Raw genomic sequence first — 14,037 nt, 5'->3', positions numbered from 1 at the left:
AAGATGACATATGCAATTAAGGTGAAGAGAGGGGAATAGAAGAAAGAAAGAAAGAAAGAAAGAAACAAGAGGATGTTGGTTTTGTCTACTTGTGCTTCTTCTTCTGCAGAGGGAGAGATATTTGTATTGAAAAAAGAGTCACTCACTCACACTAGTTCTTTTCTTCTTTAGTAGGCAAATGGGATGTTTTGTACCTTAACCCTGCAACTTATGCCATATACTTTCTAAAAGATTGGATATACCATAAAAAATAAAAACTTTTGTTAATCCCTATGTTCTTTTTTTGTTTTTTTTTTACCCTTGTAGTAATTGTACCTCCTCTCTTGTAGTTGTAGTTGCATATACCGAGGATTTAGTGGCAGTGAAACTTTTCTCCATTCCTTTTGTAGTTTTGTTTATATGTTGAGCATGCAAAGCTCACAACTTTATTTAATGCCAACCTCAATGGTAGTTTCCAAACAATTTGCTATATTTATGTTTTATTTTGCTATTTTTTTCTTTTGGCTCCATTTTTCAATATGGAATTCCATTTTGAGAAGCTTTATTATGAGATAGCCAAAGCCAAATTATGAATTAGATTATACTATTAGGATCCGTCGTGGTGGTGGTCCTTTTTAAGAAAATTATGAAGAACTAATGGGTATTATTATTAGGGGAGTGTTAGGTAAACAATGATCATTTTAAACAATATGAACAATCACAAATCAAATAAAAATACACTACACCTCTAAATTAATTATCTAAATCTTAATATTAGAATTACCATCCGTACACCTAGTGAAATGAACATCCGATATATCTAATGTTCACATTGTTTAATATTTTTATTGTCTACCTATACTTTTTCTTATTATTATTATTATTATTATTATTATTATTATTATTATTATTATTATTATTATTATATGTGCACAAAAAATTAACTACTAAATTAGCCATCTTATAAAATATATATTAAAAATAAGTTAAATAACACGTATATTTAAACACAAATACATGACGATTAATTTGGTGGGTGATTTTTTATATGCATGTAGCATTTTTGTTGTTGATTAAGTGTACTCTTACTATTATTGTTAAGAGTTTGACAAGTAATTGGTGGCATCCTTTGAGATAAACATATGTTTAGGGCAAATGTAAGATATCAAAGACGAAAGTTTTCATCTTGAGATAATTCATAAAGCAAATCTTATACTTTTAAAATAAATTGAAGGACAAATAATAAGTCATCTGATCTCAAGAACAATTTGAAGTCAGTATTTGTATTACCACACAATACATATGATACTGAGTTTTTCATCAAATTGACTTAGCTAATGTTGAATTTGCATTTGTGGATTTAGTTGCCAACCAAAGGCTGTGTGATGTTGGGGGAGTGTGTGCACAAAATTTGATAAAGTATTAACAGAAAAGATTGCTCAGAATTTTAATTCAAGCTTTCAAAGCTACAATGACCAATTTTTCTTTCTTTCTTTCTTTTTTTCAACCCCCTTAACCGTTGACATTTATTTTTTCACCTTTTCCTTTAATTATTTTCTATTCTCTTCTTTACTCTTTTCCTTTTTAATTGATTACTATCTTGTGTCTGGACCACTATTACACTTAGCACAAATATATATACATACATACACCATGGGCTTAATTTACCTTTTCACTCACGCTTGTAAGATTTTAGGGTTGCGTCACTTGCTTCTTTTTACAAAAAAAAAAGTCTCCATTAATTTCTTAAAATTATACCCATTTCCCCCCTTTCATTTCTCTTTTTAATTTTTTTTTTCACTTAAACCCCCTTGAAAAGAAAAAGTGCCAAGGAAAAGAATTTCTTGGAATTTGGTGTAATGCTGCTTTGTTCAATAAATTTTGGATGGGGTTGGATATCCCCATAACATTCTTAAAATTCCTAAAACCATAGTTGGAAGTGGAATGATCCAATATTGCATTCTTCGTTGGAAGTGGAATGGAAATAGAAAATAGTTTTTACTATGAATGAACACTTGTATGTATTTAGAAATGCTTTTATCTTTGACTTGTCTGCTCCAAATTGTTAATAAGCTTAATTTGTTTGCAATGTCTTTGAATCTTTTTCAATTTTAGGGACCCACATACACATAACTCTCATCATTGTCATATGGAATTTAATTATCTTCTTTAAATAAAGTTTGATAATGATAGTTTGAGACTAAAATGAATAATAATCTCAATGGTTGATAAGAAAATTAAAAAGCAACTGATTAATAGTATACATGCACAATCATCATGTTGATATTTACATTTTATAAGAGTTTAATTTTTATAAAGTATAGATTTTTAAATTTTAATTAGATATTTTTACATTAATAAAAATAGTTATTTTTTTTTAATAATTGCTGGTATCTATGTGGCAGCACCTACTAATTTGATATCGCTGGAAATTAAAATCATTTGAGAATATTAAACTTATTAATATAAATTTAATTTTGATATATTGTTAGTGTAAAGCAGTTTTATATGTATATTTAATTACGTAATATTATGTCAGTAAAAATAATAATTTTTTATATTAATAATGTGAATAATCATTAAAAAATAGATATAATATAATGAGATGATTGTGTAAATTAAACTCTATTAATATTTAATTAATAATTGATATTGTGAAAAGTTACACTTGAGAGGACTCATGATGCTTGGTTGCATAGTACAATTTACTTATTCACAATAGACTCACGGGCAACAATATAGAATTTATTTCACAAAAGAATATATATATATATATATATATATATATATATATATATATATATATATATGATGAGCTGTTTCGGTCTAAACCTTCTTTCACATCCTTAAAAATTTCATTTGAGGTTTTTTTTTTTACTTTAAAAAATAAAAAAGAAGTGGAGTGAACTTAAAATAATAATGGCCTACTTGACCCAATTAGGGTGCCATGATTTTAATTTGCAATTTACACAAATAAAGACAAAAGCTAGAGACGTGGAACCCTTTGGCATTTTTAGTAGCTAAGTCCAAAATTACGTCACTTCTTAAGAACAATCTTGACAATTGACAATCTACATCGTTCACTATCTACAGAGACTTGAACAAAATCATTGTCAAATAATGTCCCAAAAGTCACAAGTTTTCACCAACACCACTAACATTTTTTTTTAGTATTTAAATTCAGATTTTGGTGATTAATTTAACCAATTGCAGAGGGATCAGGCAAGTTGATATCTTCTATATGTACCTTTTGTTTTATTTAATGTTAAATGTTTTTGGTTAAACAACTAGTACATAAAATCTACTAAAGAATTAATTTGACCTTAGTTGAACTGACTTACTATAGAAGTAGTAAAGCTTGTTGTTGTTGTGGTTATTATTTTTAAAAAAGAATTTAGAAATTTGATTTTCATGCTATTTTTTGAATTTGATTAAATTTTTTTTTCACTTTTAAAAATTTGATAATTTTATATTAAGTGAATTTTTTATATTTTTTGTGAATAACTAGATTTTTTTTAAAAATTAAAAAAATATCTATAATGATTGATTTTTGGTTACATGCATATTTTAAATACTTATTCAAATGTTCTCTAAAAAATATAGATAAAATATATAAGTTATTTGTTAAATATAAAATTTATTTGTTATTTAAAAAATGAAATTTTTTATTTTTGTTATATTTTTAAATTTTTCAGAATTTATTTACCATTTATATCGTTTTGAGTTAATTTTTATCAGCGACATAAATTTTTAGTACCATTTTACGGCTAATTTTTTTATATGAAAAAATATTGGTGTTTTTGGTTAAAAATGAGATTATTTGATGTAATTACAGGTGGATAAATTTTGCAAGTAGAGAGTCAATACGCAGGATGCGTGTTGCACACGTGTCATCATCTTATTAACACGCAGAATATGTATTAAACACCTTTTTACACCTCCACAATACTGTAATACACTTTAAATATCAATATTAAACTAAAACACCATCTTTATCTCCATATTAAAAATAATTTCTGCCATTTTACACGCTTATCTTATTATTTTCTTAAGATGGTGGGTTGAATATAAGGGCATTTGAGTCTTAAAAAATTGCATGGTTGTGGTTGACCTCTTTTGCCGACATATGATAACCTCATCTATCCTCTATTCCTCTTCGACGTGATAACCTACTTCATACTCATAATTATTTTTATATTTTATATCTTTCATTAGCAAAAATAATACAAAAACTATGCCCTTCAAATTTTTATATCTTTATAACCTATTTTGAAATCTTTATTTTTACAGATTCAACTTCGTTGATCTCTTTGTATGTGTATATATGTATGATAAGGATGCGATAACCTATGAAATAAAAATTATTATAGGTAAAAAATTTATACAACTAGATAATTTGTTTATACATTTGTCACTAACTGAAGTTTAGTAGTAAACAAATTTAAATAATATGTAGACAAACAGTTTAAGTTTTGGTATTTATGATAACAAAATAGAATAATGATTGGAATGATCCAAAATCTTTTATGTACTTCTAATATTTTGAGATAGAGTTTTAATTTCCAAGGATTCAATATTCTCATTATTTGATGAGATTTTGCTGTGTACCATACCAAATTTATTAGATATATGTACCCATCTGTTGTCATTGTTTTCCAATTTCCTCTCCGAATTTATAGCATATATAAATAGCTGAATTTTTAGTCATAAATAATTAAATATTTCAATGGAATGGAATTATGGAAGGAAAAAAAGAAAAGAAAATGGATTTAATTTGAACAAAGTTACATCACTAACAAAATGTTTCACTTACCATTTGTAGCTCAAATAGCATAGTTTCTCCGTACTCAATTAAGAGGTTGCGGATTTGAGTCTCCTATCTTTGGTAAAAAAAAAAAAATTTCACTTTTAATCAATATTCTAAACTACTAAATACTAAATTTTAAACTCTAACCTCTAAAATCTAATAATATAAAAATAAAGTATTGGATTGATAAAAAAATATTAACTCCTAAATTTTTTTAAAATAAATATTTTAAAGATAATAAGTGTAAAATTTAATTGTATTTTTCTACTAGACAATATCTTTTAATTTCTAGTATAAAAATTGAATAAGCAAAAAAAAAAAAAATTCAAATTAGGATTTTTTTTATTATCAAAGATATTAAGGTTTTTAAAAATACTATGTACACAAAAAATTAATTATTAAATCAGTTATTATATATTTGTATATAAATGTATATATTGTTTTAATTTTAATATATTTTATATTTTAACATATTTTATATTATTGACCAATTTGACCATTGATTTTTAATATCCACATAATAAAATGTTCACTACATAAAAATCTTTATAATTATAAAGATTTTGAACATTTTAATAACTTTCAACATGCATCAAAAGAGATTAATAACTTAAAGTTATTATCTTTTTAGTTAAAGGATTTGTAATTAAAATCCTGATAGAAAAATGGGAAGTAAAGTTGATGATTAATGTTGAAAGTAAAGAGAATAAAATGGATGGGAGGAAGAAATAGAAACATAATATTTGCAAGTAGCAGAATAGAAGAGAATCAAAAGCTGTCAAGACAAAGAAAGGACATAGCTAGGTGTGGTGATAGCAACAAAAAGGACTAATGATTATGAATCTCTCTCGCATGTGACATTTTCTCTGACAACAAAAGAAAGGCCACCATCGTCCCCTCTTCCATTCCCCCCTTCTATACATCCCTTCACACTCATCTCATCTATACTCACTACATAAATATAATTAATACAACATATTTATTCAAGTTAATAATGTTTCAGAATTGAAAACGTTTGGTAAAAAAATAAAAAATAAAAAATAGTTAAAATTTATTTTATTTATTTTCTGATAAATTTTTTTTTTTGTCTTTTCAATATTATTGTTTTATAATAAATATATGCAAATACTTATATGTTTAATGAAAATATTATTTACTATAGTAGTTATTATGTATTTATATATAAACATATATATTATTTAATTTATTTTATATATATCTTTTATATTTTAATATATATTTTATAAAAATTATTAGTTAATTTTTTGATATAAGTAATATAATTATATATTTAATATATTTATTCGCAAGTGAGCGTTTTCTTATACATCTAAGTTTTATTTTTTGCCTTAGAAAAAATGATAGTAATAGTCGAATTTTAAACATTTTAGTTATAAAAATTTAAATATGATGTTATAAAATTATTTAAAAAAAAGTTAAGAGCCTATCAAAATTTATTATTTTTTATCATTATTTAGTTATTAACTTAAAATTTTTAGTTTAGTAATTTAATAATATATTTTATTCTAAATTTTTAAATATTAATGACTAAATTCTGATGGTCCTCCATCATTCCTCAATTACTTAATTATATGATTAACTATTTCAATCTACTTATACAATAAATAATGAATAGATATCAACACAATTCCTTCATGAAAAATAAGAACATATGGTAATTAACCTCTAATATAATATCAATAGACATAGCAAAGCTACTCATTTAGGTCCATTATATATTAATTGCATATTATAATATAAATTTATATTGAAAGTTGATAACAACTAACTAAGCACTATAATTAAGTACAATAAAGGATTGCACCTTTAGGAAAGAAACAATAATAAAAGGCTTAAAAAGAAGCAAAGACCGAGGAAAATAAAAACAAATCTTGCTAAATAAACTAAATAAATTCACACTCATGCATATGGTTCATTCATTAACGAAAAATCGAAACAATTAAAAACCATTGTAACTAGCTAGCTAGTTCAAAGAGAAAGGAAAATACACGTTCATCATGACAAGGGTATAAGTGACAATTCATATTCAGTTTCCGATTTTACCCCTATAGTTTTGCACTCTTGCATTGTGAAATGGGTTCGCGCAAATACAACTCTAACACATCGTATTTACACACGGAAGAATACGAGATGTTAGATTTGTATCTGTGCGTTAATTTTTTTTAACATAATTGCATCATCATCAACAATTGCCCCATGATTCTGGGGCAGTTGTTGTTCCAAGAAATCCAAAACCTTGTTGTGGTGACTTAAACAACGGGTGTCGAAGATGATGGTGGTGTTGTTGTTGGTAATCTATGTTCCCGGTGTACGTTAGCATGTCCTTCATATTCATGCTAACGTCAACTGCGCCAGCATTTCCTCCGTCACAGCCGCCGCCTCTTCCGCCGTTGTTATCTCCGGTTAACCCTAGAAAGTCTCTTGTAAGATCATCACTACTCTTGAGGCTCCTTGTGTTGTTGTTGTTGTTGTTAAACCCTCCCACTCCCATGTTGTTCATGAAATGAACCGAGTCAAGCTGAGTCATGTCGCCGAGCTCAGTCACGTGACGAGTCACGTGCTGGCCAACTCCAAGTGAGGCATTAGGGCCCGTGATGGCGGCCGCGCCCACGGTCGCGGCCTTCTGGAGGAGTGCAGTGGCTGAGAGATGTGCTGACGTGGCAGCAGCAGCAGCATTAGCACTGTTGGATTGTGGTTGCATGCGCACGTGCGGGTTGTTCCTGAAGGGTGACGTCATCATGATGGTGTTATTCTTGCTGGGGTTTTGGTGAAGGAACAATGGAGGGGCATTATCGGAATTTGGGATGTGAAAGCTTTGAACTTCAGGCTTAATGTTGATGTTATGAAGAAGTGTATTATTATTATTATTATTAGGGTTAGGGTTTTCTTGAGATGATTGTGGGTCCCATGGATTGATGAAGTTGTTTTGGGTTGGGAAAAGGAAGAGGGATTGGAGTAATGGATTTGAAGGTGTTGTGATTAATTGATGCTGGTTTGCTGAAACTCTTGCACTCTCTTCAGCCAATGCATCACAGAATGCCCTATGAGTTATGAAGCTGTCCTTCCTGCATTTTTTTTTTTCAATTCAACATCAAATTCAAAAATAATAATCAAAATTTCTCTTATTCCTTTTTCTTCTATTCATTCTGTACTTATACTTTTATTATCACAAATCATGATAAAATGATAAGTAAATCGGTGAAGACACACGTGTAGTTGTCTTCGTGAAAAATTAATAATTAAAAATAATTAAATAATAATTTAGTCAAATTTATCAAATTATTTAACGATTTTTAAATATTAACTTTACATCAAGAATGCACGTTATTATATGAAAAATAAGTCATTTAATCACTACTGTTGTTATATATATATATATATAGCAAAGGGAGAGAAAAAGAATGATCCAAAAACGTCTCATTATTGAAATATGGGAATTTTTTTCTATTGAAATTACAACCATTTATTTAAGTACCATCAACTGGACTATCATAAGGATGCTATAAAAGGAAAGAGGAGAAGTAAGAGAAAAAATTGAGTCTTACATGAACTTCTTGTACTCATAATACAAATTATGGGTGTGTTCATCAATTGTAATCTTAGATTAGGGTTTAAAGTTTAATATCCCAAAATTTCATGTTCATAGCCTTGTTTTCTCTCCCTCATTTTGAAATCTAACCTTCCTTGTTTTATAAATACAGGGAGGAAATTAAAATTACAGTGATGAACATGGAATTTTGAAAAACTAATATATTGATGATGTAGTAAGTCTGTAGCATATATTAGAAGAAAATTATTAATTAATTTTTTTTATAAAAAAAAACATTTTAAACTTTTTCATTATTAATAATTAAATACATATTTGTAACACACATATTAACTAAACCTTGTGTAATACTAGGTTGAGGAATATATGAAATGAGGGTAAAATAATAATGAATGCACATACACACACAAATCATGCATGCAAAAATGTAATGTGAGGACATCACAATAAGCAAAGTAGAAATTATATTACGTCCTTGGGGATTGTGCTCCGTTTGGCCAAAAAGGTATTTGTGGGAAAAACAAAAGAATCATGCATAGTATTCCACACGCAATACCAAAGAGTGTGTCAAAGGGTTTAATTAATAGTAAAGACCAAGTGGAACATCACCTATAAGTCATAGGGTCAAATTTTATGGGAGAGTTTTATAGTATCAACCATATAATCATGCGTGGTCACAAATTAGATAGTGACATTGTATATATATGTAATGCATAAAATTGGGTGTATTATATATTTGAGACACCAAAAAAAAAAAAAAAAGCAAAGAGAAGTGTTTAATTGAGAATATATATGTTGACACTTTTGACATAGAAGCTAAGGTACAATATATATATATTTGGATGTGAAAAAATATTTTCCTAATTTGATGGCCTTTATACTTTGATGTATACATGCATGAAAACTATAGTACATAAAATTGAATTTAATTTTGATTCACTATCAGTTTAAAATAATTTTTAAAAAATATAAAATATTAATTTTTAGTTAATTAACATGGTTTAATTTTAGTGTTTATATTTATAATTTAGAGTCTAAAATTTAAGATAAATAAGATAATTTTAAAAAAATTTGATTGATATTAACTTAAAAAAAATAAGTTATCTAGTATTATTCAATAATTTTACACGTACATCTAATTACGTGACAAGATATACACATCAAAGTGTATTGAAAATTAAATTGTATAAAATTATAATAATGGATTAAAATGTTGGAAGATATTTGGTAATGTTGTGATGATGATGGGAAAGCAAAAAGTGTTTGGGAACTAGAAACTCATGCATGACACACAAAGATAAGCATAATTGAAATGAGTAGCAAGTATCCATTGATGAAGAAGCAAAGAAAGCTACTTAGCATATCAGATCTTTGGCAGATTTATCAGATTTTCAGAATGATGATGAAAGATCATCAACACATACACTACACAATATGCAAATGGCGTTTTCAATATTATAAAATAAAATAAAAAATTATTATTAAGAGAAAATTTTAAAAAGTAAGAAATCATCACAATTTTTTTAGAACAAGTATTATATATGTATGTGCTTCTTTATTGCTTTTTTCAGTGGACAAAAATAGATGTTCATCATTTTCTTAGAGACTGCAGCCACTCCATTTACACACATATTTGTGCATAGAAAGAAAAAGAGAAAGAGAAAGAAAATAAAGGAGAGAGAGAAATTAAATATTAAATAATAAATAGTAGTAGAAGTCTTGAAAACAATTGAGCACCAATTCTGACACACTTGGAATTTTTGTGTAGCCTAAATAAAACCCTATTAATTGAAAAATTTATAAATTTTTGGAACATAATGTAGAAATAGTATATATCATGCTTCTCATGCAGACATGCATGTGAATGCATCATAAGGTTATAACATGCATTAAATAAATAAATAAATAAATTAAATATTATATTATATAAAATAATTAAAAATTAATTATATGAAGCTATTGAGTCACAGATAATACAGTAGATAAAAACAAAAGATGTGTGGATTGGATTTTTTGTTGTTGCCGCACATTCATTTGGCAGTTTTAGGATTCAGAAAACAGGTAAAAGTTTTTTTCAGTCTCTTCTTTACTTTGCAATTGACACTTGTATAATTAGTTGTGTCCATTTCCATGCAAACTGCCATAACAATTAAACATTTATTGCATAGATAAATTCCAGGAGATACATGTAGTTTACCATTCTCATATAAGAACAAAGATCCACCGAAAACAAATAATTAAAATAATTAATAAAAATCCCCTTTTTATGTAACATGAGGACACCCCATGTTTTTTTATAATTGCCCAAATAAAAAAAAAACATAATAAAAACTAGCTAATCAATTAGGGTTAATTAGAAAAAGATTAATCCAAATCATCCAACAAGAACACATCAAACACCAAAATATGGACATTATTTTCAAATTGCTAGAAACATATTTGGTGTAATAATATTCATGGTTTTAATTAAATTGTGGTAAGTAATTATCCACAACATTTACATCAAAATGCAATTGTAACAAAAATATTTACATGCATTGCAAGTATGACCATAACAACAATTTAAAATCATACATATTTTATTACGTATTATCACTTCAATAAAAATAACTGCCCTTTATATTAATTACGTAAATATTCATCTAAAAAAATAATAATAATTAAATAATTATAAAAAATATTTTTACTTTCAGTTCATCAAAATTAAATTCGCATAAGTAAAAATAATGAATAGATACCTGGAGAAAAGGGTTCCACAATCACATCTATATTCTCTAGTACCACAAGTTTTAGAATGAGCCTTCCAATCAGATTGAACAGCATAGATCTTAGAGCACTTGTCACATTTCCACTTCTTCTCACCATGTTTTCTACAATAATGCTTCTTGATTCCAGTGAGGTCCCCAAGAGCCCTTGAAGGATTGTGATGGACACATGAAGGTTCAGGGCAAACATATGCTCTCTTCTTCACTTCTTTGTTGTTCCTTTGCTTCAGCTTCCATGGAAGATTGTGCCCTCTTCTATGAAGCTGAAGGTTTTGATCCCTTTGGAACCCTTTGTTACAGATCTCACACACAAACCTATTTGTTGCTAATAGTGTCTTTGGTGATAAAGCTATCACTTCAGCATCTGGGTCTAAAATCATATCCCAAAAAAATACAAAAAATAAATAAAAAAAGGAAAAAATTAGAAAATTTTTATTATATACTAAAAAGTGATCAATAATAATATCATGAGTTATTTTTAATTATTTTTTTAATAATATAGTTAAGAATAATAGCTTAATTCTCAGGCAGACAATATATTATTCTAAAACTTAATAAAAAATAATGATAATAATAACAAAAGCTTGTATATATGATATATAAAAATTGAAATTATTATTGGTACCTGGATTTCCAGGGAGGCTTCTCTTTTTCTTGATCTTTTGAGGAGGTTGTTGTTGTTGTTGTTGTTGATGAGGAGAAATGGTTGAAACAACATGGTTTAAGGTAGCACCAAAGTCTTGAATTCTTGTGCCAGAAGAGACACTTGCTTCTTCAGACAAAGAAGTAGAATTGGACATAACTGCTGGGAACATTATGCCTTAAGAAAAATTCTCCAACTTAGAACAAAAAAAAAAAAAAAAAAAGAAGATAGTGGGGAAGGGGAAAAAAAAAAAGAAAAAAAAAAAGAGGAAGCAAAGATACGATATTCTAATGTCTTGGTTTGTTTGTTTCCAAAATCATAGCTCTGTGTATATTAATTTCTTTGGTTGTGTCTATAATTAACAAACCAAATAAATATATAAATAATATTTAAGCTTTGGAACACAAAATAATTAAGAAGAAAGAAACCTTGCTAGTGAACATAGGTGGAAGATATATATAGATAGAGAAAGGAATCATTTGCTTTTGTGATGCAATATCATAAACAAAAAAAAAAAAGATTTTTTTTTTTAGAAAAAAGAGAAATTAATTAATCTCGTGAAGAGAGGAGATGATGATGATGGTGGTGTGTGTATGTTTTTTTTTTTTTTTTTTTGAAGTCGCTATCTATGCCATGGATTACTTGTCTGAACAACTCTGAACAACTATTTCAGACATATCTCTTTCTATTTCTCTATATATGTGTGTTGTGTTTATATCTATGTAGAATTCATGAAGAGAATCATCATTAACATGCAATAATAATAATAATCAAAATTAAAGAAATTGATGAAAAAAATATTAAAGTAGAATTATTATATGTATAGCTCAATATATAAAAATCTATCTAGCTAGCATCTAGTTACTTTTTTTTCTTTTTTTTTTTGCCCTTAATCTATAATTGAGTGTGCAAAGAGAAATTGTAATGAGTGGTATTTGTAAGAGAAGAGAAGAAGGTGATGATGACAATTAGAGACTAATAAGGAGGAAGTGATGGTGGCAAAAAATTGAAAAAGGCATGGCAAATTAAAATTTTATGAGAAACAAAATGAAAAATTAAAATTAAAAAAAAAAAAACATGGGTGATTTGATGAGGAAAAGGTGTGCAAGGAGACTCAGGAAAAAAAAAAAAGCTAAGAACTAAGAAGTCTTGAGAGAGAGAAAGATAGAGAAGTTAGATAGATGGGAGTAGCAAGGCAAAGACTAGGAAATATCCTAAATCACTTTACTCACAAATTTATAAATTTATTTATTTATTTTTTTGAAAAATAATCACTTTAATTTTTCTTTACTTTTGCTTTCATTCTTTTAAATAAAAACTAATGGTAATGTTAGGAAGATAAAAAAATAATCTGACTAAACAACTAAACTTGTTTTATTTAGTATTTATTTATAATAAAATTTATAAATAAAACTAAAAAAATACATTTTAATAATTTTTTACTAATATTTTTTATTATCAAATATTTTCGAAAAACTAAATTGGTTATTAATCCTTGTTTTTGATGAGAAAGGGCCAGATGCATGCATGGAACTTTCTGTCTTTTCCTTTGTTTCTGTTATAAAACACCCAAATCTTAAAAGAGCCATGGAATGATTTTAAAAAAGAGACATATACACATTCTGCTTAATTAAGATTTAAGAGAACTAAAAGTTAAATAATAATAATAATAATAATAATAATAATAATAATAATAATAATAATAATAATAATAATAATAATAATAATAATAATAATAAAGGGAGATGGGGGAAGGTAGAAAGGCAGAGATAAACCCCACAGCAAACATTATTGATTCACTGATTGATATTCAACTTATACAGTGCATATATATAATCTCTAGCCACTATAATATTTTGCATAAAATATCTACTATACAAATATTATTTAATTATATGTGTTTTCACGTGAGTAAAAATATTTATTATTTAATTCAATTACTTAGTATCTTAAAAATTTTATGAATTTGAGTAATGTTTCAAAGTTTTAATTTATCCTCTGATCTAATTACCTTCTTAATGCTAAATGAGTAAAAATTTAAATATATATTATTTGTTAAAAATATAAAAAAATAAAAAATTTCTTTATCTAAAATTAAAAAGAATAATTTAAAAAATGAGTTAGAACTCCTAATTTTTCTCTATTATAAATATAGTAATTCAATCTATCTATCTTCAAAATGAGTTAGACCCTACACATATTATATATTTTATATAACATAATAGATATATAATAATCCATAATGTGATCAAAATGGCATGTTCATTTTTTCTAT

General features: G+C 26.6%; 1 protein-coding gene across 1 annotated transcript; it reads right to left on the bottom strand.

Annotated features, from left to right (window-relative positions):
- Positions 1-6,691: 6,691 nt before the first annotated feature.
- LOC112726937 (protein indeterminate-domain 12) lies at positions 6,692-12,980 on the bottom strand. Its single transcript, XM_025776512.3, has 3 exons — positions 11,745-12,980; positions 11,093-11,489; positions 6,692-7,872 (listed from the first exon to the last, which is right to left on the bottom strand). Exons 1-3 carry the CDS (start codon positions 11,932-11,934, stop codon positions 6,990-6,992), a joined length of 1,470 nt encoding a protein of 489 aa, XP_025632297.1. The 5' UTR covers positions 11,935-12,980; the 3' UTR covers positions 6,692-6,989.
- Between the last annotated feature and the right edge of the window lie 1,057 nt (positions 12,981-14,037).

Source organism: Arachis hypogaea, chromosome 12, assembly GCF_003086295.3.
Source record: "Arachis hypogaea cultivar Tifrunner chromosome 12, arahy.Tifrunner.gnm2.J5K5, whole genome shotgun sequence".
Classification (NCBI taxonomy): domain Eukaryota; kingdom Viridiplantae; phylum Streptophyta; class Magnoliopsida; order Fabales; family Fabaceae; genus Arachis; species Arachis hypogaea.
Note: the sequence above shows the minus strand (reverse complement) of the source record. Positions and strands in the feature narration are given on the sequence as shown.